The 24,772-nt window shown below is 34.8% G+C and overlaps 1 protein-coding gene across 6 annotated transcripts in view; it reads left to right on the plus strand.

Annotated features, from left to right (window-relative positions):
- Positions 1–24,772, plus strand: part of LOC101867685 (DNA nucleotidylexotransferase) — a 196,407-nt gene that overhangs the window by 121,927 nt on the left and 49,708 nt on the right. For all 6 annotated transcript variants that reach the window (XM_031044639.2, XM_031044641.2, XM_031044640.2 and 3 more), the window contains 4 exons: positions 1,069–1,239; positions 2,485–2,556; positions 5,417–5,540; positions 6,846–6,978. In XM_031044639.2, coding sequence (XP_030900499.2) covers positions 1,069–1,239; positions 2,485–2,556; positions 5,417–5,540; positions 6,846–6,978 — 500 coding nt within the window. The remainder of the gene's footprint in view (positions 1–1,068; positions 1,240–2,484; positions 2,557–5,416; positions 5,541–6,845; positions 6,979–24,772) is intronic.

A 24,772-nucleotide genomic window follows, 5' to 3' on the forward strand; every position in this document is an offset into this window, starting at 1 on the left:
ACTCAGATTTCCAGCTCCTGATCAGTTGCAAGCCTTCATAACTTCTTTTATTACATTATTCACAAGCTTCTTCTGCAACACTTGTTCTCTCTCAAAACGTTATATTCTACAATAGTGAACCAAAACCCCTGTCTCTCTTTTTCACCACTGTGTGATCTGTTCCCTGCATTTAATTTCTAAAAATTGCTGCAACTATATATATATATATTTTTTTTTTTTTTTCTGAGAGGGACACAGGCTCCAAGGCTGCATAAATGACATATGGATAGTTCAAACAAAGATTGTACTGACAATCTCCAGGTAGTTTTTAGTGCAACATTGAATAAACCAACTCATAGATTGTAGAATCATAGAATAGTTAGGGTGTGAAAGGACCTTAAGATCACCTAGTTCCAACCCCCCTGCCATGGGCAGGGGTGCCTCGCACTAGACCATATTGCCCAAGGCTCTGTCCAACCTGTCCTGTCAGGGATGGAGCATTTACCACTTCTATGGGCAATCTGTTCCAGTACTGAAGAATCATGATAGCTGAATGAGGAAAATGAGTTGCATTGCTCATACACCTGAAAAATGAGGAAAAAGAGTTTGTTCCCTGAATTACTAAATAGGAACATGGCTACAAGTTCTAAAAGGATAAGGTGGTTTCCAGTATTGCCACAGACTCTTATTTGGTTATGTCTGCAAATGATGTCATGTACTGACCTGCCAGATTGTGTATGCTTGGGCACAATTCTAAAAATTATGGTACTATATCACATTGATTTGTTAGTTCTGCACATTATATGGGGAGTTTATCTTAGAAACAATTTTAAAGCTTGGCTTTGTTAGAGATCAGAATCTCTTCCCACATTTAACTCTAAAATACAATTTTTATGATACTTGAAAAATTTCAAGTGGTTACAAAATTGTTGATTTGATTTGATTTGATTTTTTTTAATATGAATTACCCTAGTGTAAAGCAGTCATTCTTGAATTAGCATACAAAGTAACCTTTCTAAGCAGGAGTATACTGAATAGTTTAAGCTTTTATTAACCTTTAACTTTTTTCTACACCTCCCCCCACCCCAGGATGCCTTTGAGATAATGGCTGAAAATTATGAGTTCAAAGAAAATGAAATATTCTGTCTGGAATTTCTGAGGGCAGCTTCTGTGCTGAAATTTCTTCCATTTCCAGTAATCAGAATGAAAGATATACAAGGGTTGCCCTGCATGGGAGACAGAGTCAGAGATGTCATTGAGGTAACGTACCTCTGAATTATCTGTGAATTGATTCTTTTACAGATCTAGTTTTAGAGGTCACAGAGTGCAGCACTGATATCTGAGTGTATTTACACAACCTTCAGTGTTTCCTGTAATAACATTATAGTATCTGTGTAACTGAGAACTCAGTGATTTCTGGAAACCTTTTGTAGTAACATAAGGTTCTGTCGTGGAACTCCTGCCCTTAGGAATAAAGGTAACTAATGAATAAATAGAAATTAATAAATAATGTAGTACCATCTTGGTATGTCATTTGTAAAGGCTTACACTGATTTGGATGCATCAGGTTAACTGTTAATAGTTTTGTTCATATGACTTCTCCAATGGCTATATCATTTTGCTCACCCAAATGCTTTATTAGAAATACTATTTTTACAAAACTAGTAAATATTTTAGTACTTTAATGTTAAATCCTATCCTGCTATGAGTTACAAGCAGAGCTTTTATCTAGGTGGTGGATGAACTTTTACATTCTTACTGGAGCTTTAAGTTTTCCCTGTATTTTTCTTTAGCCTTTTCAGGTCCCACACTGCACTTCTGTTATTCCAGCAGGCAGCTGATCAGGGGATCTCAGCTGTCTGGAGAGGTCATTGCTGAACGTTATGATTCACTCTCGCTCCTTGTTTGCCTCACACCACCAGAGCTTCTGAAGTGCTTTTTGTACCTACCACCTGGGGACTGGGAATTCAATTATGATGCCACAGAAAATGTTATGATTTGTTGGGAGGGGGGTGTTATTGGGATTTTTTTTTGTTTGTTTGCTTGAGTTTTTTTAGGTTTTATCAGAAAGGCTGAAACAAAGGTACACTTAAGAAAAAAAGAGATCTGTTCTTACAATGATCTTTTAAGAGAAGTAAATTCAACAAAAATAATGAAATCTAATTTTCAGGACAGTTAATTTATAGCTTATGATAAATAACTGTTTTCTAGCTGTGAATTTATGAGTAAATAAGTACTGTGAAATATATTCTGTGGTCCCAGTTTCCACTTCATCCTTGAGTAAATTTATGTGTACATAAATACTGTGAAATTTATTCTGTGGTTCCAATTTCTCCTTCATACTTCAGTAATTGCATTAGGATTTGATCGTAATGGAATAAACAATATGTTCATTAAGCGTGCTCTTTATGTTTGTACAGGTTGATGTGCCTTTCTTTTAGGTTATTTTACTAAGTCTTATTGTAATCTTGATTTTTATTTTTTTTTAATAATGTCTTTGTTTAGGAAATTATTGAAGAAGGAGAGAGTTCTAGAGCTAAAGAAGTATTAAATGATGAACGATACAAGTCATTTAAGGTAAATCTTCTAAAGTTTATTGCTGTTGTTTAAAATTTCCCTCCCATTAGTACAGCTTAGACATAACCATCAATTTTATTACAAAGGAACATATAATATCAAGTATAAAGAAAGATGTTGAATAAAGAGAATGGGAAAGAGTGAAACTGATAAGGAATGTTGGTGAAATCAATTACCTTTCTAATTAATGTGATGCATACACAGTTGCTCTTAGGCTTGAACTAAACAATCTCTTTGCTTGGAAACTAGCATAATATATACATTTTGCTTTAAGCTTAACCCAGTGTTTTATTTCCTCAGTTGATTAATATTATAACACTGCACTACCTCATTTGGGCATTAAGAATATACTAGGTGAAGAAGATGACTCATATCTATTTTAATGCTCTTTTGTGTGAGACAAGGTGAAGAGGATTGGAGATATTTCTTTGTTAGGCAGATTGTGGGTTCAGAGTCATGATCATATCTCATACTTACATGTAATTTAAACCAAATAAATACTGCAGTTCCAATTTCTCATATAGTCAGTGAATTCTCCTCTGGAAAAAAATATATACTGGATTTTTTTTTCCCCAATTTTATCTGCAGTTTTGATCTCTAAAAAGTATCTTGTTTGTGTCTTCAGAAAAAATTAAAACAGAGTAAACCAAATAGAACTGATTAATTCTCCCCTTTGTTACTCAGTTGAACATCAGCTATAGAGAGGCTCTTCCTTACTGTCTGACCTGTAATACAGGTATGAGAGGATGTACAGTGACAGTTGTTCATGCCATCTGTAGCGATAGTCAGCAAAGAGTTGCAGATTCACATGTATAGCAGGATTCAGGAACCAAACTTGCTTATTAATAGTAATATATATCTAGGATCAGCCATTAAATCTTATGTTTCAGGATTTAAGAACATTACTTGGAGATTAGAATAAAAATTTATCAGGGGAAATATTATCTCAAATATGTTTTATGCTTTGTTTAACATTTCAAATTACAACAAACTTTTGTGGTTCTCATGTTAGCTCAACACAGTCTCAACATTTTGGCTAAACTGGTTGTAGCCAGTTTTTCCAAGCAATTTTTGTGTATTTCTAAGAAAGCCTAGAAGAATCCCATAATATTAGCGAATTCCTAAATTTTACTGTTTAGCATGGTTCTAGTAACTGCTGCAAATCACTCATTGTGACTTAAAAGATCACCACTGGTCCCAGGACCACAGTTCTCAAATGAGTGAAATAAATTACACAGTAGGGTATGACATGCTCAGCTTTGCCTCCTTACAGAAGTGGGTGCTGTAGAGAACAAGTTCATATTATTCAATTTCACCAGCTGAAAAAGAGCAATACTCATATACACAGTTGAATAATTGGGCTGCCTGCTACTAACCCTGCACTCTGGGCAGTGTCTCTAAATTAATGTCTATAAATATACTTAATAATGATGGATTTTCAAATGGAAAGAGAATTATGATGGGCTTTTCTTTTTTTTTTTTGACACATACACAAAACAATATTTGGACAGTGGCATAAAATCCATTTTCTTTAATTCTTTATTCCAATATTAATTAAGTCTCTTAGAGTCATTCTAAACCCAGTAATAGACGTTTTTAAAAATCTCTTAGCACTAGCAAAAACATTAAAAGATAACTATCTAAGTATTTAAAAAATCACATTCTTTCATAAACACCCATGATTCAGAGAAAGAATAGGTAATTTAATCCATTATATACGAAACGTAAGATAATTGCTATTTAATATTACCATTTTTCTCTTTTCTTTCTCTTAATTATTTCCAAGGAATTAATCTCTTTAGAAAAATACAAAATAAAGGTAGCATGGTTGGAATCCAGAGATTGCAGTTTCAATGGAAAACAGCAGTTATTTGTGTCTTACACAGCTACTCATTGAATTCTATAAAAGTACAAAGACACTATTGACAGCTTTAGTATTGACAAACTGAATATAAGGAGTGTTTTTTTGGGCAAGCATTAAAGTTTTCCCTCTTGCTTTCATATCACTGTTCATCTGAAATATTGATCCCCTGCATAATGCTTACAACTGTGACTTTTTTGTTTTATGTCCTTTCTTGGGGAATAAGTTAGTGTACAAAATTACTTTGGAATAAAGACTATGTGCATAATAAGCAAGCAAACAGAAGTTGCAATTTCTACTTGAAATCTAATTCCATGTTGAAAATCAGTATTGAGCGTGACCTCCAAGCATGTATTTTATAGAATGCAGTATAAGAATAGATTAGTCTTTATGTACTTACCATCTGTTTCCATGCACCATTGGGAGCCTTTGCCCAGTGCAGAATTTCAAAAGCCACAGGATTCCCACTGACCTCATCTCTTGGTAGTGCAGCAACACCAACATCACGTGTACAACTACAGAGCTTGTAGTGTGTATAATACAAAATTGCAATGTCAGCCAAATTAGGAAGATAGTCTTGAGACATTACTTATTCTATAAAGTCTGTGTAAAAAAGTCTGTTTAAAGTCTAGCTATTTAACATTACTTTTTGTATTTTTATTAAGAAATGTGGTAAAAAAATAAGACTACTATCCTTACCTTAAACATTAGTTGAAAGTGCATATTTAGGTAAATCACGCAAATATTCTGGAGCCACTACTGTGTTATTATTTAAATTTCACTTTAATGTGAACTGCCCATGTATAAAACCAATCTGCTCAACATAATTTTTTAAAGAAGGGAAGCTGAATCTGTATGTTTGTGTTACACTATTATCTTCAATGTAGGACAACTTGCCCAGATTTTTCCCTGTGATACCTTGCTGTTACCTACTTATTGTAAATTCACTGCTCCTTCAGAAAACAGCACTGAAATGTGTGTTCTTCTACTGACCTTTAGCAGTTTACTTCAGTCTTTGGAGTGGGAGTGAAGACATCTGAGAAATGGTACAGAATGGGGTTACGAACTCTGGAAGACATAAAAGCTGACAAGTCTCTGAAGCTGTCCAAAATGCAGAAAGCAGGTAAAGTGGAAGTTTCATAAAAACTTCTATCTAAGAATTTTATAGCAGATCAGAGCAGGCGGCAAAGTTCACCCATTTTCTTGCTGCAGTGTCTTGAGAATATTAAATCATCAGGCTTAAATAAGCCTTGGATTATCAGAGCTCCTAATTAAAAATAGTGTCATTGAAAATATATGATTTTTTTTTAATTGCTTGCACAGATATCCAATGAAAACTGCTATTATACACAAAATTATTAAAGGGTCATTATTGCACAAGTCATGAAAAATTTACTTTGGGAAACCAGAACTACTTTTCAGTGGAGACCTGTCTCCTCTGAGGCAGTGATGAACCAAGTTTTGTAACAAAGTACTTGTAAAATTACTTCCATAATCCTAGCACATCTTAGCTTTAAACTGTTAAGCAAGGTAAAATGAAAAATGTTCCTTCTCCATAGATTTTCTTTTTTCTTTTGTGCTGTTTTCCTAAATAAAGGAATTCATTTAAACAAAGAAATCAGTCGCATTAAGGAAAGGAGACTGTATAAAATTATATTGAAATCATGTGGGTTTTTTTTGTAATAAACTCATATGTTTTACATCACCTCAGAATCCCTGGGATCAGCTTGCCCCCATCTATGCTCCTTTGTCCTTTTTGATTTTACATATAATATCCAAATGTGAAACAAGCTGCAAGACTGGGCACTTTTGATACAAGCTCTGGGAACAGACATAAAGATAGCTGGAATATTTCACATACATCTGAGCCTTATTATTTTGAGAAGACCCACCTTTTAAAGCAGTACATCAAAAAATGCCATTGATGGGAACTGGTAGGGAAGGCGGAGTAATTTATAAATATTCAGGTTTTCAGCAAGTGGAGCAATTATCCTGATTGCTATGTTATAAATCATTACTGCTGTCACAATTGTAAACAAATTATAATATACTAAAAATTATATATAAAGATGAGGGAAGGAAGAAGCTGCCTCTTACCTGTGATCCCTCACATCCAAGGCAGGAGGCTGACTCCAGGAATGGTGGAAGGAAGGAAGACGCTTCTAAAAAGGCTGGATCATAATATATTTCCTTCCACATGTCCTGAAACAAACTTATAGTTTCAGTTCCAAAACTGAAACCTATAGGTTCAGGTTCAAGATTGAGCATTTCTTAATTCTTGATTAGATAGGGTTCCTTTGCCCGTGGTACAGGTTGTGTGGTTCAAATTGTTGGTAAAAGTTGGCTATTTCACACAAGGCTTACCTAATACTATATAGATGTTGATAATTCCAGAGAGTGATTGTATCTTTTTTTGTTTGATTTCCAGGGTTTCTTTACTATGAGGACCTTGTTAGCTGTGTATCTAAGGCAGAAGCAGATGCAGTAAGCTTGATTGTGAGGAACACTGTGTGTACGTTTCTACCAGATGCTTTAGTCACCATAACTGGTGGTTTCAGGAGGTGAGTGAAAACAAGTAAAGGTATTTGGCTGTTTTATTCAGGTACACAGAAAATACTGTTTCTGTCTTGGAAAAATCAAGCTTAGTGGGAATGCATAGAATTTGTTTTCAGTGGCTGTTTTTTGTGTTTTGTTTTTGTTTGGTTGGGGTTTTTTTTGGTTGTTTGTTGGTTGTTGTTGTGGTCATTTTTTTTGTTTTGTTGTTTGTTTTTGTGTTGTTTTTTTTTCCCCCAGGCAGGAGAGCAACCCTATGACATTCCCAGGTTCCTGTGTTTTATTACTGTAGAGGGTTAGTTCATCAGAACAAAATCTGTCTAAGAATAATTTACTGGGAAAATGATGTTTAGATCACATTTTTCACTTGAACATTTTTTTTCTCTTTTAGTGTACCTGAATTCCCAAGGCTGAGAATATTGTCAGGCCATGCTTGAAAGAAAGATACAATAGCTTTAAGGCTATTTTTTTTCTTTTTTTTTTCTTTAAGAGAACTTGGTCACATGAGAGTGAAATGTGCAGAACTTATAGTGTGAGAAATATACTTTGCAGTAAACACAGTAAACTGAATATAAAGTGCTGACTAAATTGAACATGCACTAATCTTTGTGTAGATTGGGTGATCTCAGAATTACCTTCCTTGGCGATTTTTGTTCCTAAAACCCAATCTGAAACTGTTGCTCAGGACATACACAGTTTTTTCAGCACTTGCTTGAGAGCTTTCCTAAAGCCACACAGCAAAGTGCTGAGGCTGGGAATAGACTTCAGGAGTATTGGGTTCCTTGCTCTGTACTTAGTCCCCTGTTATGTCACTACTTGGTAGTATATGTCATGCTCATAAGCCAAAGATAACTTTAGCAAACACCTTAAATCTCTTTCTGCTTAATATGTCTGTAGCATTTATATGAAAGCGACAGGAGAATGTTAATAGTTAATGTATCACTCGTGTGATTACTGTAATCGTAGATAGGCCTGCATATCCCTCCAGTGAGAGATATATATATGTAAAATAGAATTCATAATCTCTATATTCAAGCAGAGTGATTGTGATGAATAGATTTTATCATCTTTGTACCACTTAATGATATTTATGAGTATTCTTCATATGTCCCATATTTATTGTAAGAATGTTTGCAGCCACCAGCTGCATAGTTTCTACAGACTAGTGTGGTCAATTAGAGGCATTAGGCTCAAGTACGAACCCTGACCAGGGATGGAATTTTATATTCAAAACCTCAAGTGTCATCATTCTAACAGTCCTTGTTTAAGAGACATGTAATGGCAATCTCTTCCCATGGATGCAAATTATTTGGGGAACTTGTGATGTTAGTAACTTAAATATATCTGATTAACACCTGTCCTGATAGGGCAGAGTTGCAGGACAGAACTGTTAGCATGCTGAAAATTCCCAGTTTCTTCTGAGATGATGTATTTGTGGGCTTTGTCAGCAGCATAGTTTGCAAAGTTTGAATCTCACACATCAAATATAAGGCTATTGTCTTGTTTATTATTTCAGGAAGATATGAAAGTTAACCATTCTCTTTTTTAAATTAAGAATAAGCTTTTGTATCTCTGAGTGTGTCAAACCAGAAGAGAAATTGTAGTATCTAATAATGCCTTCAGTGAGTAATCTTGTATATTAATTACATGTCTTTAAATAGACAGAGAATATATTATCATACCAAGTTTCAAAATGTCAGTCCTAAATGATATTTTACCAGCCCATGGAAAACAAATGCTGCAGTGTAAGATTTGTAGAAAGCTTGATTAGATGAATTGAAGTACATTTATTAGGCACCTGTACTTTAGTTACTGACCTGTAATAGAGTTGACAGCATCTGTTCTTTTTTGTCTGTCTTGTATAGTGACAGTATACACTAAGCATGAAGTATGTGTAAGCTCACTAGCTCACAGTTTTCAATTAACGAATTATTTGTTTCTTTCATCATTATGTAAATATTTTAATAAAAGAATTAGGCAAATTTTATTAATCAAACAACTTGACTTCATTCTTGTACACTACATACTTGTACACTACTAACATAAGAGAAAAAATAACTCATGATTGCTCTGAATTTTATATTCCTTCCCTAGGACCCAGATTTGTCTTGTTTTGTATATTTGTTTCGTAACTCAGAAAAAAATAAGCAGTTGATTGTGTTCCTCCTGATTTGACTGGAGATTTGAAAGTCACGAGGCTCATAAACCTTACTTACTATGCAGGACAGCTGGATGAATTACAAGGAAGGAATTTGCAATCTACGGTCATGGAGATTCAAGAGTGTACAGATGAACTATAGGAAAGTTACATTCTTTTCTCTAAACTTATCAAACACACACATGGCTGGATATATTTAATGAGTTACTAGACCTTTTCCATTAGATTCCTGGAATATAATGAAATCAGATATTTTGGTATTTCTTTTAATCAAAATTATGAAGCATAATATAAAATCCAAGTAAATAATAGCTATTTTTGAAGCCCTAGAAAACTTATTCATGGACATTGGTATGATTAAGCTTTCACCTTTAGTCTTCTGTATTGCTTCTTGTACTTGTCTTCATGCTAGTGGGAGACTACTGTTTGTGTATTTCTAATTCAGAATGATGGAAGATTCAAGGGGAAGAAAAAAAAAGGCCATAAACAGAAAGTGAAAATCAAATTAGTACTTTGCATTTATGTGGTTGAATAAAAATACCAGACCTACAATTTGTTAAAATAAGGAATGAAAATAAGGAAAGCTGATGAAATTTGATTGAGGACAATCAATGGACGTACTGTTGTATGAAATTTGTATTGAGGACATACCTTTTCCTCTAACCAGTTGCATACAGCTTATTTCCTTTTTTGCTCTAACATTCTGTAGTTTCAGCTTAGGCCCCAAATTCTTTCTTTTACCACTTTTCAAGGGTCGTATTATTGAAGCAGACTTCAATGTCTACTACTTCCTTGAGGCCTTTTCTTTTTGAGTCTTTCATCTTTCTGCTTGTCTTCACAAAACAGCAACTCATAAAACATCTTTAATCAAAAGTCCTTTTCTTCTGTTTTTGGTTGGAAATTTCAATAATATTACATTTGGTTGAAAGCAACTTTCAATTCAGCTCTTTGAATCAATTAAGGAATATAAAGACTTAAAAGTAATTGAAATAAAGGGTTGTGATGGCAACCCTTCAATATGTCTTTAATTTGAAATCTTCCAGGATCAGAAATGAATAAATTAATGGAATCTGGATGAGTTTATTCTTTGTTACACCCCTACAGAAACACTTAGCTTTCTGCTCATAAAACATACTCCTCGAGTTTTAGCTGTTATAGTTTCATATGTGAGGCTGGGACAACCATTTTATTTTTTAAAAATATTTTTCTGACGCTGTTTTGGGTCATTTTGAAGCCAAAATTACAACACTGAAATGTATGGAAATACAGAAATAAAACAACTGTAGTTATTAAATAAATCATACCTATATGCTGTGGAATGCATTTTGTTGGTCTATCCAGTGAGGCCTATCAGCTCGACTGTATAGAAGGAATTATTTAGGATACTGATAATGCAATATAAAGCATATCATGCACTATGTTATTAGACTGAATTTGCCATGCAGTCTGTTTGAATGAGGAATTGGCATGGCATTATTTTTCAGTGCTTAGCCTCTCTTATTTTGAATTGCTGAGATTTTAGACTGCTTTCTTCTTAAAGTTAGTGAGACAAATTCTGAGGTTCAGAGTAACAACTCATATTGCAAGTTACAAAAGCCACTGAGGGTGAAGTTTCCCTTCCAACGCTGAGATACAGACACCCTGGAATGAGGAGAAAAACCCCTTTATTTTAGCATATGACATCCCTGATTAGTACTGTATCTGTCCCAACTGTATCCAAGGCAGGAATGTAGTTTAGGCTAATGTGTGTTATCACTTTTAAAGAGAGTTAAACTGAGGACTTGATAATTTCTTTTTCTTTTTTCTTAATGATTATTATAAATGTAATTTCATTCTATGAAGAGAATTGTTTTTCAATAGTGATAGTGTTATCCCATCTTGCATATATTACTGCATTTTACAGAAAATTTGATGCCTATTAGCAATGTGTTAGTGCTACTACTCATAATGTTAGCATTTCTACAGGATCATTATAATGACAAATAGAAAACATCATGCTAGGTTTCATGGCAGGGAATTTTCCCCCTTTTTCCGGTAGCTCTATGTTAGAATGTGGCTTCACAGTGACTTCAAGAAAAGGTCGTCGTGGGCTGAATCACTATCACAATATCCTGCAAGAGTCTGTTTTTGCTAATTTGATTTAGCTGCTGATATTTGATTTTGCACAAGGGTTGATCTAGGGTGAGAGCTTCTTAAGAGCATTGTTTATTAGATAGATGAAGCATTATATAGTAGATGTACTTTATGGCTTCAGTCTCCTTACTGCTTATTCATATACTAACACATATATCCACAAAACCAAACTGACTGAAGGATCTGGAATAAGAATTAAACACAATAATAAGAATAAATCATCATGTTAACTTCATTTCCAGTATGGCTTTCTGTCAGCCTTTCTGTATGCTTTGTCCATATGATTCACAAATGATTTACAAATTAGGTTTCAGTTTTCTTGTGTTCTGTGTAGCTCACTCAGTTGTGGTTAGGTCTGCAATAGCAGGATTGTATTGCAATGATATGAGCACAGTTACTATATCATTTATAGGCACATATTTTTTGGAAGTTACCTAGGCATCCTGTTGGTATTACAGTTTCAATTCTGACTTTTTTTTGACACACTTTCGTTAGCTTCTCCCGTCTTTGCCTTAAGATAGAATGAAATAGACTAAGGAGACCTTTGTTTTAGATAAGTTTTCACGCTGCAGTTCTTAAGAAGGTGTCCAAGTGTCTTGGGTGATGTATTGAGCAGAATAACTAATACCTATCCTATTCTTTGTAGAAGGCTAATTCCTTTATCCTGCATCAGTCTTCAGGAAAGTTTTGCCTCAGACTCTTACTATTGAATTCAGTTCTATCATGAGCTTAATTGTAGATCACTGTCTTCTTGCTTGAATTTTATCTTACCTTTTTGGAAATTTTGATTTGAGGCTCTGTAACATTCAAAGATAAGGATTGCAATTACAAAAGCAATGAAGAGAGCAAAGGACAGTGTCAGTGTTCTTGTCAGGCAGCACTGGATGCTTTTGTATATTGCAGTGTGAAAGTTTTCCCTATGTGCAGTGACATTTCCTAGAAGGCAAAGGAATGACATGGGACAAGACCCTCATCTTTCCTGTTGTATCAAGAAAATTGTTTAAATATGCCTTATTTCAATCTCAGAGATAAAGTAAAATGAAATAGCTCAGAACAAGAAATGCTTCCAGAGATTATTCTACAGACTAAGGGTCATGCACCAACGAATAATTAATGCTATTCTGGCACCTTCATTTCAGAAATAAGACTTATATACAGTATCTGGAATCACAGTTATCTGTGTTGACACATACTCATAAATGAGAAAATGTGAGATTGAATATATGAAGAATATTAAGCTTCCCAAGAATTTGGTATACACTGAAGACTTTGTGGTTTATTTAACAAGCTACTCATGTGCTTTTGACTATATTTTTTGATAAATCCTGATGAAAAGCTCTATTTGACCTTTTCATATTGGATGCTCCTTATAAAAGTATTTTTTTAGCAGTCTGTAGAGGTTCTACAATGAGGCTAGCACACCTGCTGTGACACTAAAACTTTGTTAGGTTCTGAGAAGTAAATGTATTTGAAGTTCTATTACCCAAATTGTTTTTCCACTCAGATCTAGGATTAAAATCGTGCTAGTTTTGAAACTAGTATCAATTTTTTAGCAAAGGTTTCTTTCATTAAGTTTTAAAACAAACTCCTAGGCAGAGGTTCCTTATTCCACTCACATGTTGTTACAGTGTATCTTTGCATTTATACTATTCTTAGATATAGTTATTGCTATCCCTTTTTTTTTTCACTCCTAAACAAAAGCTATAATAAGGGAAGATATAAGGTGTACCCAGCTGCTGAAGTCCAAATACTGTAATTTCTTCTTACTTTCTTCCACTGCTGTTATAAGAAGCAAATTTTTTCATCTGCTGTCATTTTGTCAGGGAGAAATATTCTATAAAGGAGCTGGGAGGCAAGCTTCTCACCAAACATTTGAGCTGATACAGTAGTTTGCACACACTCTAATATAAGCAGATCCTGGAAGAGTCTAGCAGTTCTTCTAGCAACAGACTTGAGACTGTTTAGTAAAGCTTTGCCTCTGATAAAAGCCTCATCTAAAGTGTACTATAGTTTAACCCAGAGTTATTCTAATGTGGTCTGATTTGTCTTAAAGCTTAGTGAAACAGCTTCATCTTACTGAATTCCTTAATTTTAAAGCATTTCACCTTGAGCTGGCAGGAGTTAGAGCCATTACAACTGAGCAGGAGCAGAGGTCATCACTAGTTTCTGCTTCTAATTTTCTGTAACCCATTAAAAAACAAGCTGAGGAGGGAGAAAATAATTTTATCCATATTAATGGCTGGCCAAGTCTATTTAGAAGATAATCTATTGGAGTAATTCAGATACTTCCTTTTGTCATTAGAGCTTTGATTATTTTTACACTCATTTAATGTATTATTAGCCATGACGAATCACAAACTAGAAGCTGATGAATAAGATACCATGGACAAAAAGAACTTTTTAAGAAACCATGAAACACTCCAGTAATTAGCCCAGTATATTCTTTCAAAGCCTTACAAAAACTTGTAAGATTTCAAGATTTTTTTCATGCCCTGTTCTTCTCATACTTTGACTACTTTCACAGGTTTAGAAGCTCATTGGAAGGATGCTGTTTAGTTATATGCTTCTTTTGTCTCTAAAACTACTTCAAGTGATGGGTCCAGAGCAGAGGTGGCAATATTGTCAATTTCTGCAAAGCCAGTTTTACACTGTATGTATAGAGCCAGAAACTCCCTGGATAACCTGCACTTCCTGGAGTGCATTTGTAACAACCTTAACAGCATTTTCTGTGTCAACAGTGATGAGGATTACCATTAAATAAGCTGGAGCAAAACAGATAATGCTTATTCAGCAAGACCTGAGATTCCAGGTTATATTATTTCATAGAATCATAGAACAGTTAGGATTGGAAAGGACCTCAAGATCATCTAGTTCCAAACCCCTGCCATGGGCAGGGACACCTCACAAAATTTCAGGACTATTACAGCAAAGCTTTCTCTATTTGCATTTCATTTCTTTTTAACTTAATTAGGAAAAATTGAGAATGAAAACCAAAGATGGCTAATGTATTTCCTTGTCAGGCAGTCAATCTGAAATTTTAGTTATGTGCTGATACCTGATCAGAGTAGTTACCATTTCAATTCTAGACAAAGTTTCATTTGAAACTGACTAAAATCTTTACATTATTGCATTGATGATTGCTTTGTGCTATTTTCAATATCTGTCATTATACAGAGTATAGGGAATATTGGCAGTAGCATTTTCAGATTGCAAAGGCATACTTGTGAGGCAAAGCAACATGCCACAGATACTCTACTAGAAGTAAGGTAAAAACATTGTCTTAAAAATAAATTATTTATTTAAGTTCACATAAAATGAGTGATTTTGTTCATTTGACATCAAAATCAGATGTTCTATGTTAAAATGAAAACCAAGGTGTGCAATTAATAGAAAAAATGCAAGAATTTCTACTCCAAATGTAGCCATTTTTAGTGTAACAACAAAACTAAAATTCACAGGACTCTAACTGGATTTGACCACCAATTCTATGTAGGTTGCCTTTTAATTTAAAAAGTTATTTTAACAGAGGGTAACAAAGTGTATGAGCTTGGGCTGATAACTACATAGATGAATTTAGACGTTATTAGAGGCAGAAATGCGCAGTTGCAGAGAATCCTTTTGATATATGTGGTAAGATACAACATTTTAAAAATAGTGACAATAAAATAGGAGTTCGAATAAGCAAGAAACATGCTGTGAGCAGGTAATTTATGTATGCTTGTATACAGTACCAATGCACATATATGTAAAAAGACTGAAGAAAGAACAGGATGATAGCTAATAAGGGTAGTCAATGAGTTATTTATTTATTTTTCTGATTTGCCCTGTAAGATCACTTTCAATCACTTGTCAGCCATCTGACAATTCTGTGTTTGTGAATTATACGGAAACATTTTCAGGGTGCTTGCCACTGCATAAAACCAAAATGTTAATGGCTTCACTAAGTCAAATTAAATTTTAATGGCCATGGTTTAATTTTTCTTTTAGCCCATTCACATCCTTTAAGTAGCATTAAATGTGATTCAGTTGTCTTCTAATATCACAGCTGACCTGAATGGCCTTTTCAATTAGCCTTTTAGATGAAGCAGATCTGATACATTTAAAGTAAATAAAGATCTCTTTTTATTGGTTAAATGCTGATATGCACAGCTCATTTAATCCGTTTATTGATATGCAATGTCAAAAAAACAAACTTTTTTTTGTGCAAAAATTTTTTTGTACAATGCTGGTGAGAAATGTGTAGAGATCAGACAAAAAAGAAAACAGCAACATCTTTGTTTTGTAAGAGAAAAGAATTTAAAGGAAGAGGAGCTCAAAAAGATCTGTTTAAGATCTTAAGACAGCTGCATGACTGAGAAATTAACAAAATAATTTGCCAAGAAGTTACACATTGAAAACAATTTAGGAGATGATGAGAAAAAAATAGTGAGCTGACAGTGCAGATTCCTCTCAAATTTATTTTGACATTTTTCAAATAATGTATTCTCTTTAGTAGATGTCCCATGTTTTTTAAATTGTACATTCTATACTAATATAACACATTTTAAACTTCTCATGAATTATTTTGGTGTTTACAATGTAATATGCTTTTTACTTATAGAAAAAGCAATAGAAATTTTTAGAAATCTACCATAGTTCATTCAAAAGCCTCTTTGATGTTTCCATAATTCTGTTTGATGCTTGTTCTCATTTTTGGATGACAGATTTTCAAAATCTTCACTACATAACAGAGATGGCCTACTGTGATAAAACCTTCACTGTGTATGGGGCAGGCATGAGGAAAAAAGCTTCTGGGTTTACTGCTCAGCATGGGATACAACGAAAGCAATCTGAAGTCTTTTATGTAGAAGAGCTGGGCTGATGGTCATTTGGATTGTAGATGTATCTTTTCTAGTGGCTTTGGTTATCAAAGTGCAGGAGAATATTATTGCCATTAGCTAGAGAAGATTTCAGCACTGATTTCAGTTTTGCTGTTTACTTGTTTGTATCAGATTATAAACCTGCTCACAAATAACTTGCTTTCTCCTGATGCAGAGTTTTAGCTGTAAAATAAATACCAGCCTATCATGATGGCTTACTCATTATACTCACCTAAGTGGAAAGAAGCGGTGACAGCTGTCGGTATGAATAACAGTACTCCAAACTTGAAACTTCAGTGACTTGTGCAGTGACACTCTGAGATAATATACCATAAGAATTCCAAAATGTTAAAACAGATTCTGCATTATTTACACAAGTTTCTAGACAAATTTGCCAAAGTGAATGTTCTGAGAAGTTTTAAAAGGGGGTTATAGCACAACTATTTGTACTCCCATGTAAGATGTCCATGTAAAATACTTAACAACTTAGATTTTACTAACCAGGCCCATTTTAGTGGGTTAGCAATAAAACCAAAATTGCTCATTCATCATTTTAGAACAATTAACATATATGGTACTGTTTACTATTAGCATTATGAAAATTAAATATGTAAATACTAAGTTCTGGTATGACATATTCTTTTTCTTCACCTTTTTCCTTTTTCTTTTCTTTTAATTTTCTCCTTTTTTTTTTTGTTTGGAGGGGGAATTCTCTACCTTTTTTTGAACATGATTCTCTGAATATATGAATATGACATTTTTCAGTGAGCTCACATTTTCCAGTGAGGTCTTCTGCAGAGGACACAGGATACCATTTCATCCAAAATATCACATCAAGTCCAAAGGCCCCAGGCATTATTATATCATACAGTCTGGGGCAACAGCTGGGGGCAGGTTGCATGATACAGAGCATGTACTAAAATTAATTTATCAGTATAATTTTATAAGGTGGAAAATCGCATCCTACGCTAAGGGTGAACTATTGCTCTTTGAATGTTTTGGTAATTTGGGAGTAGACTAGTATAAGTCATGGGGGAATAAAAGCTGTTCTGATTAAAAGGGAGCTTTACAAATAATTGTTACCTAACTTTAACATGTACAGAAATGCATTCATAGACTGAATAAGCTTAATTTTCAAAATCTGTGGAGAGAATGACAAGTAATTCTTTGTAAGAAAATCTCAGGCAAGAGCAATTATAACCTTAAAACACTCTGTAGAAGAATTGTGTTATATGTTCTGCAGTTAATTTGAAGTGCATAAAATAAGGATCTGCAGTTTGCAGGCTCATTCTTTTTTCATGCTACTGATATCAGATATAATAGGAATATGATAGCAAATATGAATATCTAATTTTCAGTAATTTTTTAATTTTATCACATGCTTCACTATGTAACAAAATCTAAATTCAGTGAAGATTTGCTTAGCTTTTTTTGAAATTTTTAGTGGCTTTTCACTAATGTTTGGGGTTTTGTTTTTTTAATAGTAAAGACAGAAGGATTATGTTACTATTCAGGAAAACATTTGATGAAATGTGTGGCTGACAACATGAACATTGCAAGTGAAAATATATCTGTGCTGTTGCAGAACTGATCTATATCCAGAAACTAAAGTAGATAATACATTTATATTTACGGTTAGTTGGAAAATACGTCAAAATGTTTATGTGTCTTGATTTGTTTTCTGTGGGAATTTTTATGTGTAACAACTGGACAAATATCATTCTGTTGCCTTGCAGGGGCTTTAATTCAAATGATTTTTTTTTTTAATGAAATGAGTTACTTAGACAGAATTTCTCTTCAACGATGAATCTCAGTATAGAATTTTCATACACGTGTAATTTCACTTAAATACAGGGCCGTGTGCATCATGGAAGAGGTAATTCAGAGGCACAGAAAGCCCTGTGAAGTGTTGCAATGCCTTTTCAAGATTTTGGAAATATTTTAATTCAGGTTTTAGCCAAGTAATTGAAACAAAAACTTGGATTAAAACATTTATTAGTTATTTATATTTTCCTGTCCAACTTAGAATCATAGAATTGTAGAATAGTTAGGGTTGGAAAGGACCTTAAGATCATCTAGTTTCAACTCCCCTGCATGGGCAGGGACACCTCACATTAAACCATGTCACGTAAGGCTCTGTCCAACCTGGTCTTGAATACTGTCAGGGATGGAGCATTCACAACCTCCCTGGGCAACCCATTCCAGTACCTCAGCACCCTTACAGTAAAGAATTTCTTCCTTATATCCAATCTAAACTTCCCCTGTTTAAATTCTAACCCTTTACCCCTTGTCCTGTCACTACAGTCCCTCACGAAGAGTCCCTCCCCAGCATCCTTGTAGGCCCCCTTCAGATACTGGAAGGCTGCTATGAGGTTTCCAACACAGCCTTCTCTTTTCCAGGATGAACAGCCCCAACTTTCTCAGCCTATCTTCATACAGGAGGTGCTCCAGTCCCCTGATCATCCTCGTGGCCTCCTCTGGACTTGTTCCAGCAATTCCATGTCCTTTTTATATTGAAGGCTCCAGAACTGCACACAATACTCCAAGTGAGGTCTCACAAGAGCAGAGTAGAGGGGCAGGATCACCTTCTTTGACCTGCTGATCATGCTCCTTTTGATGCAGCCCAGGATACGGTTGGCTTTCTGGGCTGTAAGTGCACACTGAAGCCAGCTCATGTTCATTTTCTCATCGACCAACACCCCCAAGTCCTTCTCCATAGGGCTGCTCTGGATCTCTTCTCTGCCCAACCTGTAGCTGTGAATGGGATTGCTCCGACCCAGGTGTAGGACCTTACACTTGTCCTAGTGTCAAGGTCCCTCTGGATGGCATTCCTTCCCTCCAGCATATCAACAGAACCACACAGCTTGGTGTTATTGGCAGACTTGCTGAGGGCACACTCAATCCTGCTGTCCATGTCACTGACAAAGAAGTTGAACAAGACAGGTCCCAACACTGATCACTGAGGGACACCACTTGTTACTGGTCTCCCGCTGGACATTGAGCCATTGACCACAACTCTTTGAGTGCGACCATCCAGCCAGTTCTTTATCCACTGAGTGGTCCACCTCTCAAATTGATGTCTCTCCAAGTTAGAGACAAGGATGTCGTGCAGAACAGTGTTAAATGCTTTGCACAAGTCCAGGTAGATGATATCAACTGCTCTACCCCATCCATCAGTTCCGTAGCCCCATCACAGAAGGCCACCAAATTGGTCAGGCAGGATTTCCCCTTAGTGAAGCCATGCTGGCTGTCACCAAGCACCTTGTTGTTTTTCATGTGCCCTAGCATGCCTTCCAAGAGAATCTGTTCCAAGATTTTGCCAGGCACAGAGGTGAGACTGATTGGTCTGTAATTCCCTGGGTCATCCATTTTCCCCTTCTTGAAAATGGGTTTATATTTCAGAATATACTATATATTATGTTGTATTTCAGTTTGGCTAAATCCTCATTGAAAATACTAAATTGAGTGAATAGGGAGAGAAAATAGAATCATAGAATAGTTAGGGTTGGAAAGGACCTTAAGATCATTTAGTTCCAACCCCTCTGCCATGGGCAGGGACACCTCACACTAAACCATATCAGCCAAGGCTTCATCCAACCTGGCCTTGAACACTGCCAGGGATGGAGCATTCACAACCTCCCTGGACATCCCATTCCAGTACCTCACCACCCTAACAGTAAAATAACCAATCAAGTATAATTATAATTCAAAATTCGTAGCATAATCAAGCCCAGCAAATATTTTAGTCATTACTGTTTTTTAGTGGTTGGGGTCTTGGCCTTATATATGGGTATTCTGGGGAGGAATCGTATTTTAAAGTATTGCTCTGGAATGTCATAATAATCAGGGTGTTTCTTATAAACATTTGACATGAAGACAGCTAATACTGTGCATTGATTTCTGAAATGTTCAACCAGTGAATTTAAATGAACTGATTTTAATACTCAGGCCAGGAAATATGTTGAGGTATGATATTTAAAATGTACTACTTGTAAAGTGCTTGTTGTAAATGGATGAGCACTGAGGGTCTTGAAGTTTTATAGGCTGTTTCACAAATAAATAGCTATAGAGTAAAATATATTCATAATAGTACATAAAACTGGAAAGTAAAATTATTCTAGAAGTTATAGAGCATTAGATACAAGGAGGACTATTAAGATAGCGCAATATATTCAGGGAAAGATGAAGTAGCAAGAGAAAAAGCAAGAGACAGGGTATTTCATATAATGTGGTAAGATAAAAAAAATAAAGAACAAGTCAAATCAAAGACATGAATGGCCTTGATATGATAAAGATGCATAGTTTGTTAGATATCCTTTTAGATATCTAGATATTTAGATATCCTTAGATTTTATCAAATAGTTTCATTGGGGTCCACCTGTTAGAAAGAGGATGCCTTCCAAAATCCAAGCCACTCAAGGTAGGAACAGGATGAAGAGAGACAGATAGTGACACTGTGTTTGTTAAGAGGCACCCCTGCAGAAGTCTAAAGGAAAATTGAATCAAACTGGATCAAAATTCTGACAGCAGCCTTAGACTAAGTTCCCAGGAGTAATGTCAGTTGTAATGTAGTATTAATGGGCCAAAGATAGGGCCTGATTATGATTAAGAGATTTAATTAATGTGTTAAGAAAGGACAGTGCTAATGATGCTTCACAAGCTTTCCATCAGACATATAGGTGCATCAGAAATCAAGCATTTATTTCTTATTTTGTTTCAGATGGTTATACTGAAACATCTCTTTACCTATGAATTCTGATGCCTGTCCCTAAGCAATTCAGATCATAAGTAGAAATAATTAATTACATTTTGTCTTGTTTGTGGTCTTTCTTGAATGTCTGTTGTTTCCCCCGAGAGCTTCTTGATGCCTCAAAAGTATATTTCTTACTAATCATATGGCAAGTTAATCATGTTTGTTAGTTTGATAGAATTTTCAGGGCGTCTATGCCAGTGATGAAGATTTTGCTCTCTGTTACTAAGTTGTTACTAAGTTGTTACTAAGCAGTTACTAAGATGAACATTATTCTATGGTTCATTGTTTGCAAAAGAGATTTTTGCAGCCTCTGGTGCCAGACATTTCAGGGTTTGCAGAATCAAATGCCTGTTGTTCAGAGTCAAGAGATCAAAACCAAGTTCTAATTATAATATGTAATATACTGCATCACTTTTACCATGGTTTTATTCATAGAAACCTGTCTTGAAAACAAGATATTTATAGCAGAGTTTACTTATTGCTCGTTTACTCCTTAGCAGAAGTCAAAGTTTATTATAGGCTAGTTGGTTGGTTTGAAGATGGTTGACAGCACAAGCAAAGAATGACATTTTCCTGGCAGCTAGTCATGAGAAAAGCTGCAAGCATTGGTGACATTGTACTACGTTTACAGCAACCAGGGAATACATTTTGCAGGTACCTGTGAGCAAAAGTAGCCTAAACATTTTAACTAAGCGTGGCATTGTCATTCCTGTGGTGTGGGGACCTGATAATGAGGAGGTAACTGTTGGCTAAGTTTTTATTTTTCCTTTTTATGATACGAGTCAGACAGAACGTTTTCTGCATGACAGATAACAAGGAAAAGACAAAAAAAGATTAAAAATAAATCATGTAGGAAATACCTCAATTACAGGCTGTAGCCAGAAATAGTCCTTTAAGTTGCTTCCAGTTTGGGAACAGTGGAATTTATTATGGATTGTTGTTCTACTGTAAGAGCTGGATGGAAATGTTTCAGGCAAGTTTTTGAAGAATGGAAAATCAGCATTAAAGAGAGAGCAGCAAAGCTGATAAGACAGACTTGGTTATAATCAACTTTGATAGCTCTTCTCTGGTACCGCTAGGGGCTATCTTGGAGAACAAAAAAAAATGCAAAACATGGGTTGCTTCTTCTTGTGTACAAGTTTATAAACTCATATCAGTTCATATACCAATAATGTTACACTTTACATGCTATGTTAATGATGAAAGACTGCAGAAAATTTACCTTTTTTTCAGCAAATTTTACATCGAGACTCAGTTCTAGTGGGTAAACACAGAAAACATTCCTGGTTATTTGATCCTATTGCAGAGGTTACTGTGTCGAGTTGCACCTAGTTTGTCTGCATTAGTAATAATATCCTCATCGAACATCATTACTTGAGAAACATTTTGATGTTGATATTGTAGTACGCATTTGTATCACTACCCTAAATAGTACTACATCCAGACTTAGTAAATGTAGATCATATCTCCATTATTCAATTAGTTTGAATGAAATGTGAACAACTTGTTGGTACATTCTAGCTAAAAGGTGGGTGGGAGCCTTGACATTGATTTCAGCTGAATCATGAGAAAATAAAAGGATGCTTTCATCTAATTGTTTTGAGAATCTGAACTGGCAAGAAATGATGACCCAGGAAATGCATCTTTGCGTTTCACATAAAGAAATAAAAATAGGTAGTTACAATGAAGATCCCTTAAAATTTCCCTTTAACTGAGGTTATACAACAGTGTGGTTGTGTGCAGGTTGAAGGTTGAAGAAATCAGGACTACATTCAGACAGAAGTCAGAACAAGAGTTTATAGAAATAGGACATGACTGGTTCTTTGAGAGACTCTGAAAATACATGGCTAGAGTTTTACAATCAGCAAAAAGGGCACAGAGAGAACACTCAAAAATTATATTCTCAAACAGTATCTCCTTGTGATGGTTTGGAATTAAGGAAGCTGGTTAATAATAATCACAGAAGTTTTCAATTTAGGATTAAATCAACTAAGCCAAGTTCATGAGCTCCTTAGACTGAGGGAGGATGATGTCTTGAAGCTGAGCAGAGGAGTTTTGTAAAGGAGGATAACAAGATTTCACTATGGAGAGATTTACTTATGGCAGCAGATAGTTTTAGTGACAGGTTTGTCTACACTTTAAAAGGCTTATCTGGTATGCTTATACCTGTAGAATATATTCACAGCTTTTCTCTGTAGAGATGCAGTGTTTCTTTGCTAGCATAGTTTAAATGATTTTCTCAAATGAAAAAAACAGTATTGGTCCAAATGGTATAACTGTTTCAGGTCCAGGGAACTGCTGGCTAACAGTGTCATTTCACACAACAGTTATCTTGTCAAAACATTGATGTAGCCCAAATAGACAGGTTTTGATTTTCAATTTATGTTTGACAACTGATTGCAAAACCCCCATAGTTGTATTCCATAATTCTGGAGTAAAATATGTTCATTTTAATGGTAAATAATGATTTATCTTTAAAAGTCTAGTTTTATAAATATATACCACAGGTTTCCTAAATGTATCCCTTCCCTTAGACAAATTAGTAGGGTATACAATCCAAATTAGCTCTCAGAAGAGAGCAATATCATTTTCTCTAGATTATGCTTCCGTAAAATTCCCAACTACCTTGCTTACAGTAAGGGTATGCAAGTGTTGTAATGGAACACCAATTTGTCAGACCAATCCTGGAAAATTTAACAGTTCACTCTAAAAATTCAAGTGAGCAAGTAGTGTCTTAAAACTAAATAGATTGTATTCATGCTTGAAGTTTAAACTGTGCATATTTTTTCAGAACTACTAGAGTACAACTTTAGTGTCTTGATAGAAAGGCTAGACTCAAACTGACCATCCTGCAGCTGTGTGCTAGCAGCCACACAACTGTTTAATTTGAAATTATCAGTAATTATATTCCATTGGAGATGGGATAGATTAATAAACTATCTTGAAGTAATGACAGCTAAAGCAGAATTATGCATATTGCCAAAAAAGCCATGAAAGTTTAACTTCAATCAGATTGTCATGTCTTTGTGTCTAATACAAATACATGAACACTTGCTGGCGGCTCAAACAGAAGTTTTAATCTTATTTGACGTTACAATTTGCAGGGGATGTTTTCTGTTTTTTTTGTTGGGGGGGTGGGTGGTGGGTGGGGTTTTGGGGTTTTTTGGGGTTTTTTTTTTTTGTCTCTTTGTTTGTTTTTCCCAATGAATGTAAGCAATCTATTTTTCAGTTAAAGGAATTTTAAAAGAAAACCTGTCATGTTTATATAATTTCCAGTACATCTGAGCAGGAAGCAAATAGAAACCTCTGTTTTTATGGTAGCTTGATTCTACAGGTTGTTCTGTCACTGCCATGTGAAGACCAGGCTGAACATTTAATATAATTCAGATATTCTGAAAATACACATTTCCTTCCTTGCATGAGCATTAATGTTGTCTTTTAAGTTGTATAAAGTGACTAATTTGAATTTTGGAAATGCCAAAGTAGACATGAATGAAAAAGAACTTTTGGTGGAAGTGTCTGTGGTGGACATGACGAAGGACGTGATTTGAAACTCTGAAGAAAATGAAATAGACTGGGATTAAATGCACATTTTTGATCTGCCACCAGAAAGCTTCAATACAGCAAAAATTTTTGCTATAAAGCTATTTGTTAATTCTGTTATAGTGTCAGTATAGAAAAATATATTTTTCTTCTTTAAAAATAAAATACGACTTAAACATTTCATATATATCAATGAGCATCTCAATAAGAAGAATAGAAATATAATTCTGAACCAAAAAATTCTCTCATGGAGAATGAAAATGTAAACTAGTAAATACAAACTGCCTTAGCTCCAAAATCATTTTTTCTAGTAAAAAAAAAAAAAAAGTGTGACCAATAGTTTCATAAAAGCTTTT

This window comes from Melopsittacus undulatus, chromosome 4 (genome assembly GCF_012275295.1).
Source record: "Melopsittacus undulatus isolate bMelUnd1 chromosome 4, bMelUnd1.mat.Z, whole genome shotgun sequence".
Taxonomy (NCBI): Eukaryota; Metazoa; Chordata; class Aves; order Psittaciformes; family Psittaculidae; genus Melopsittacus; species Melopsittacus undulatus.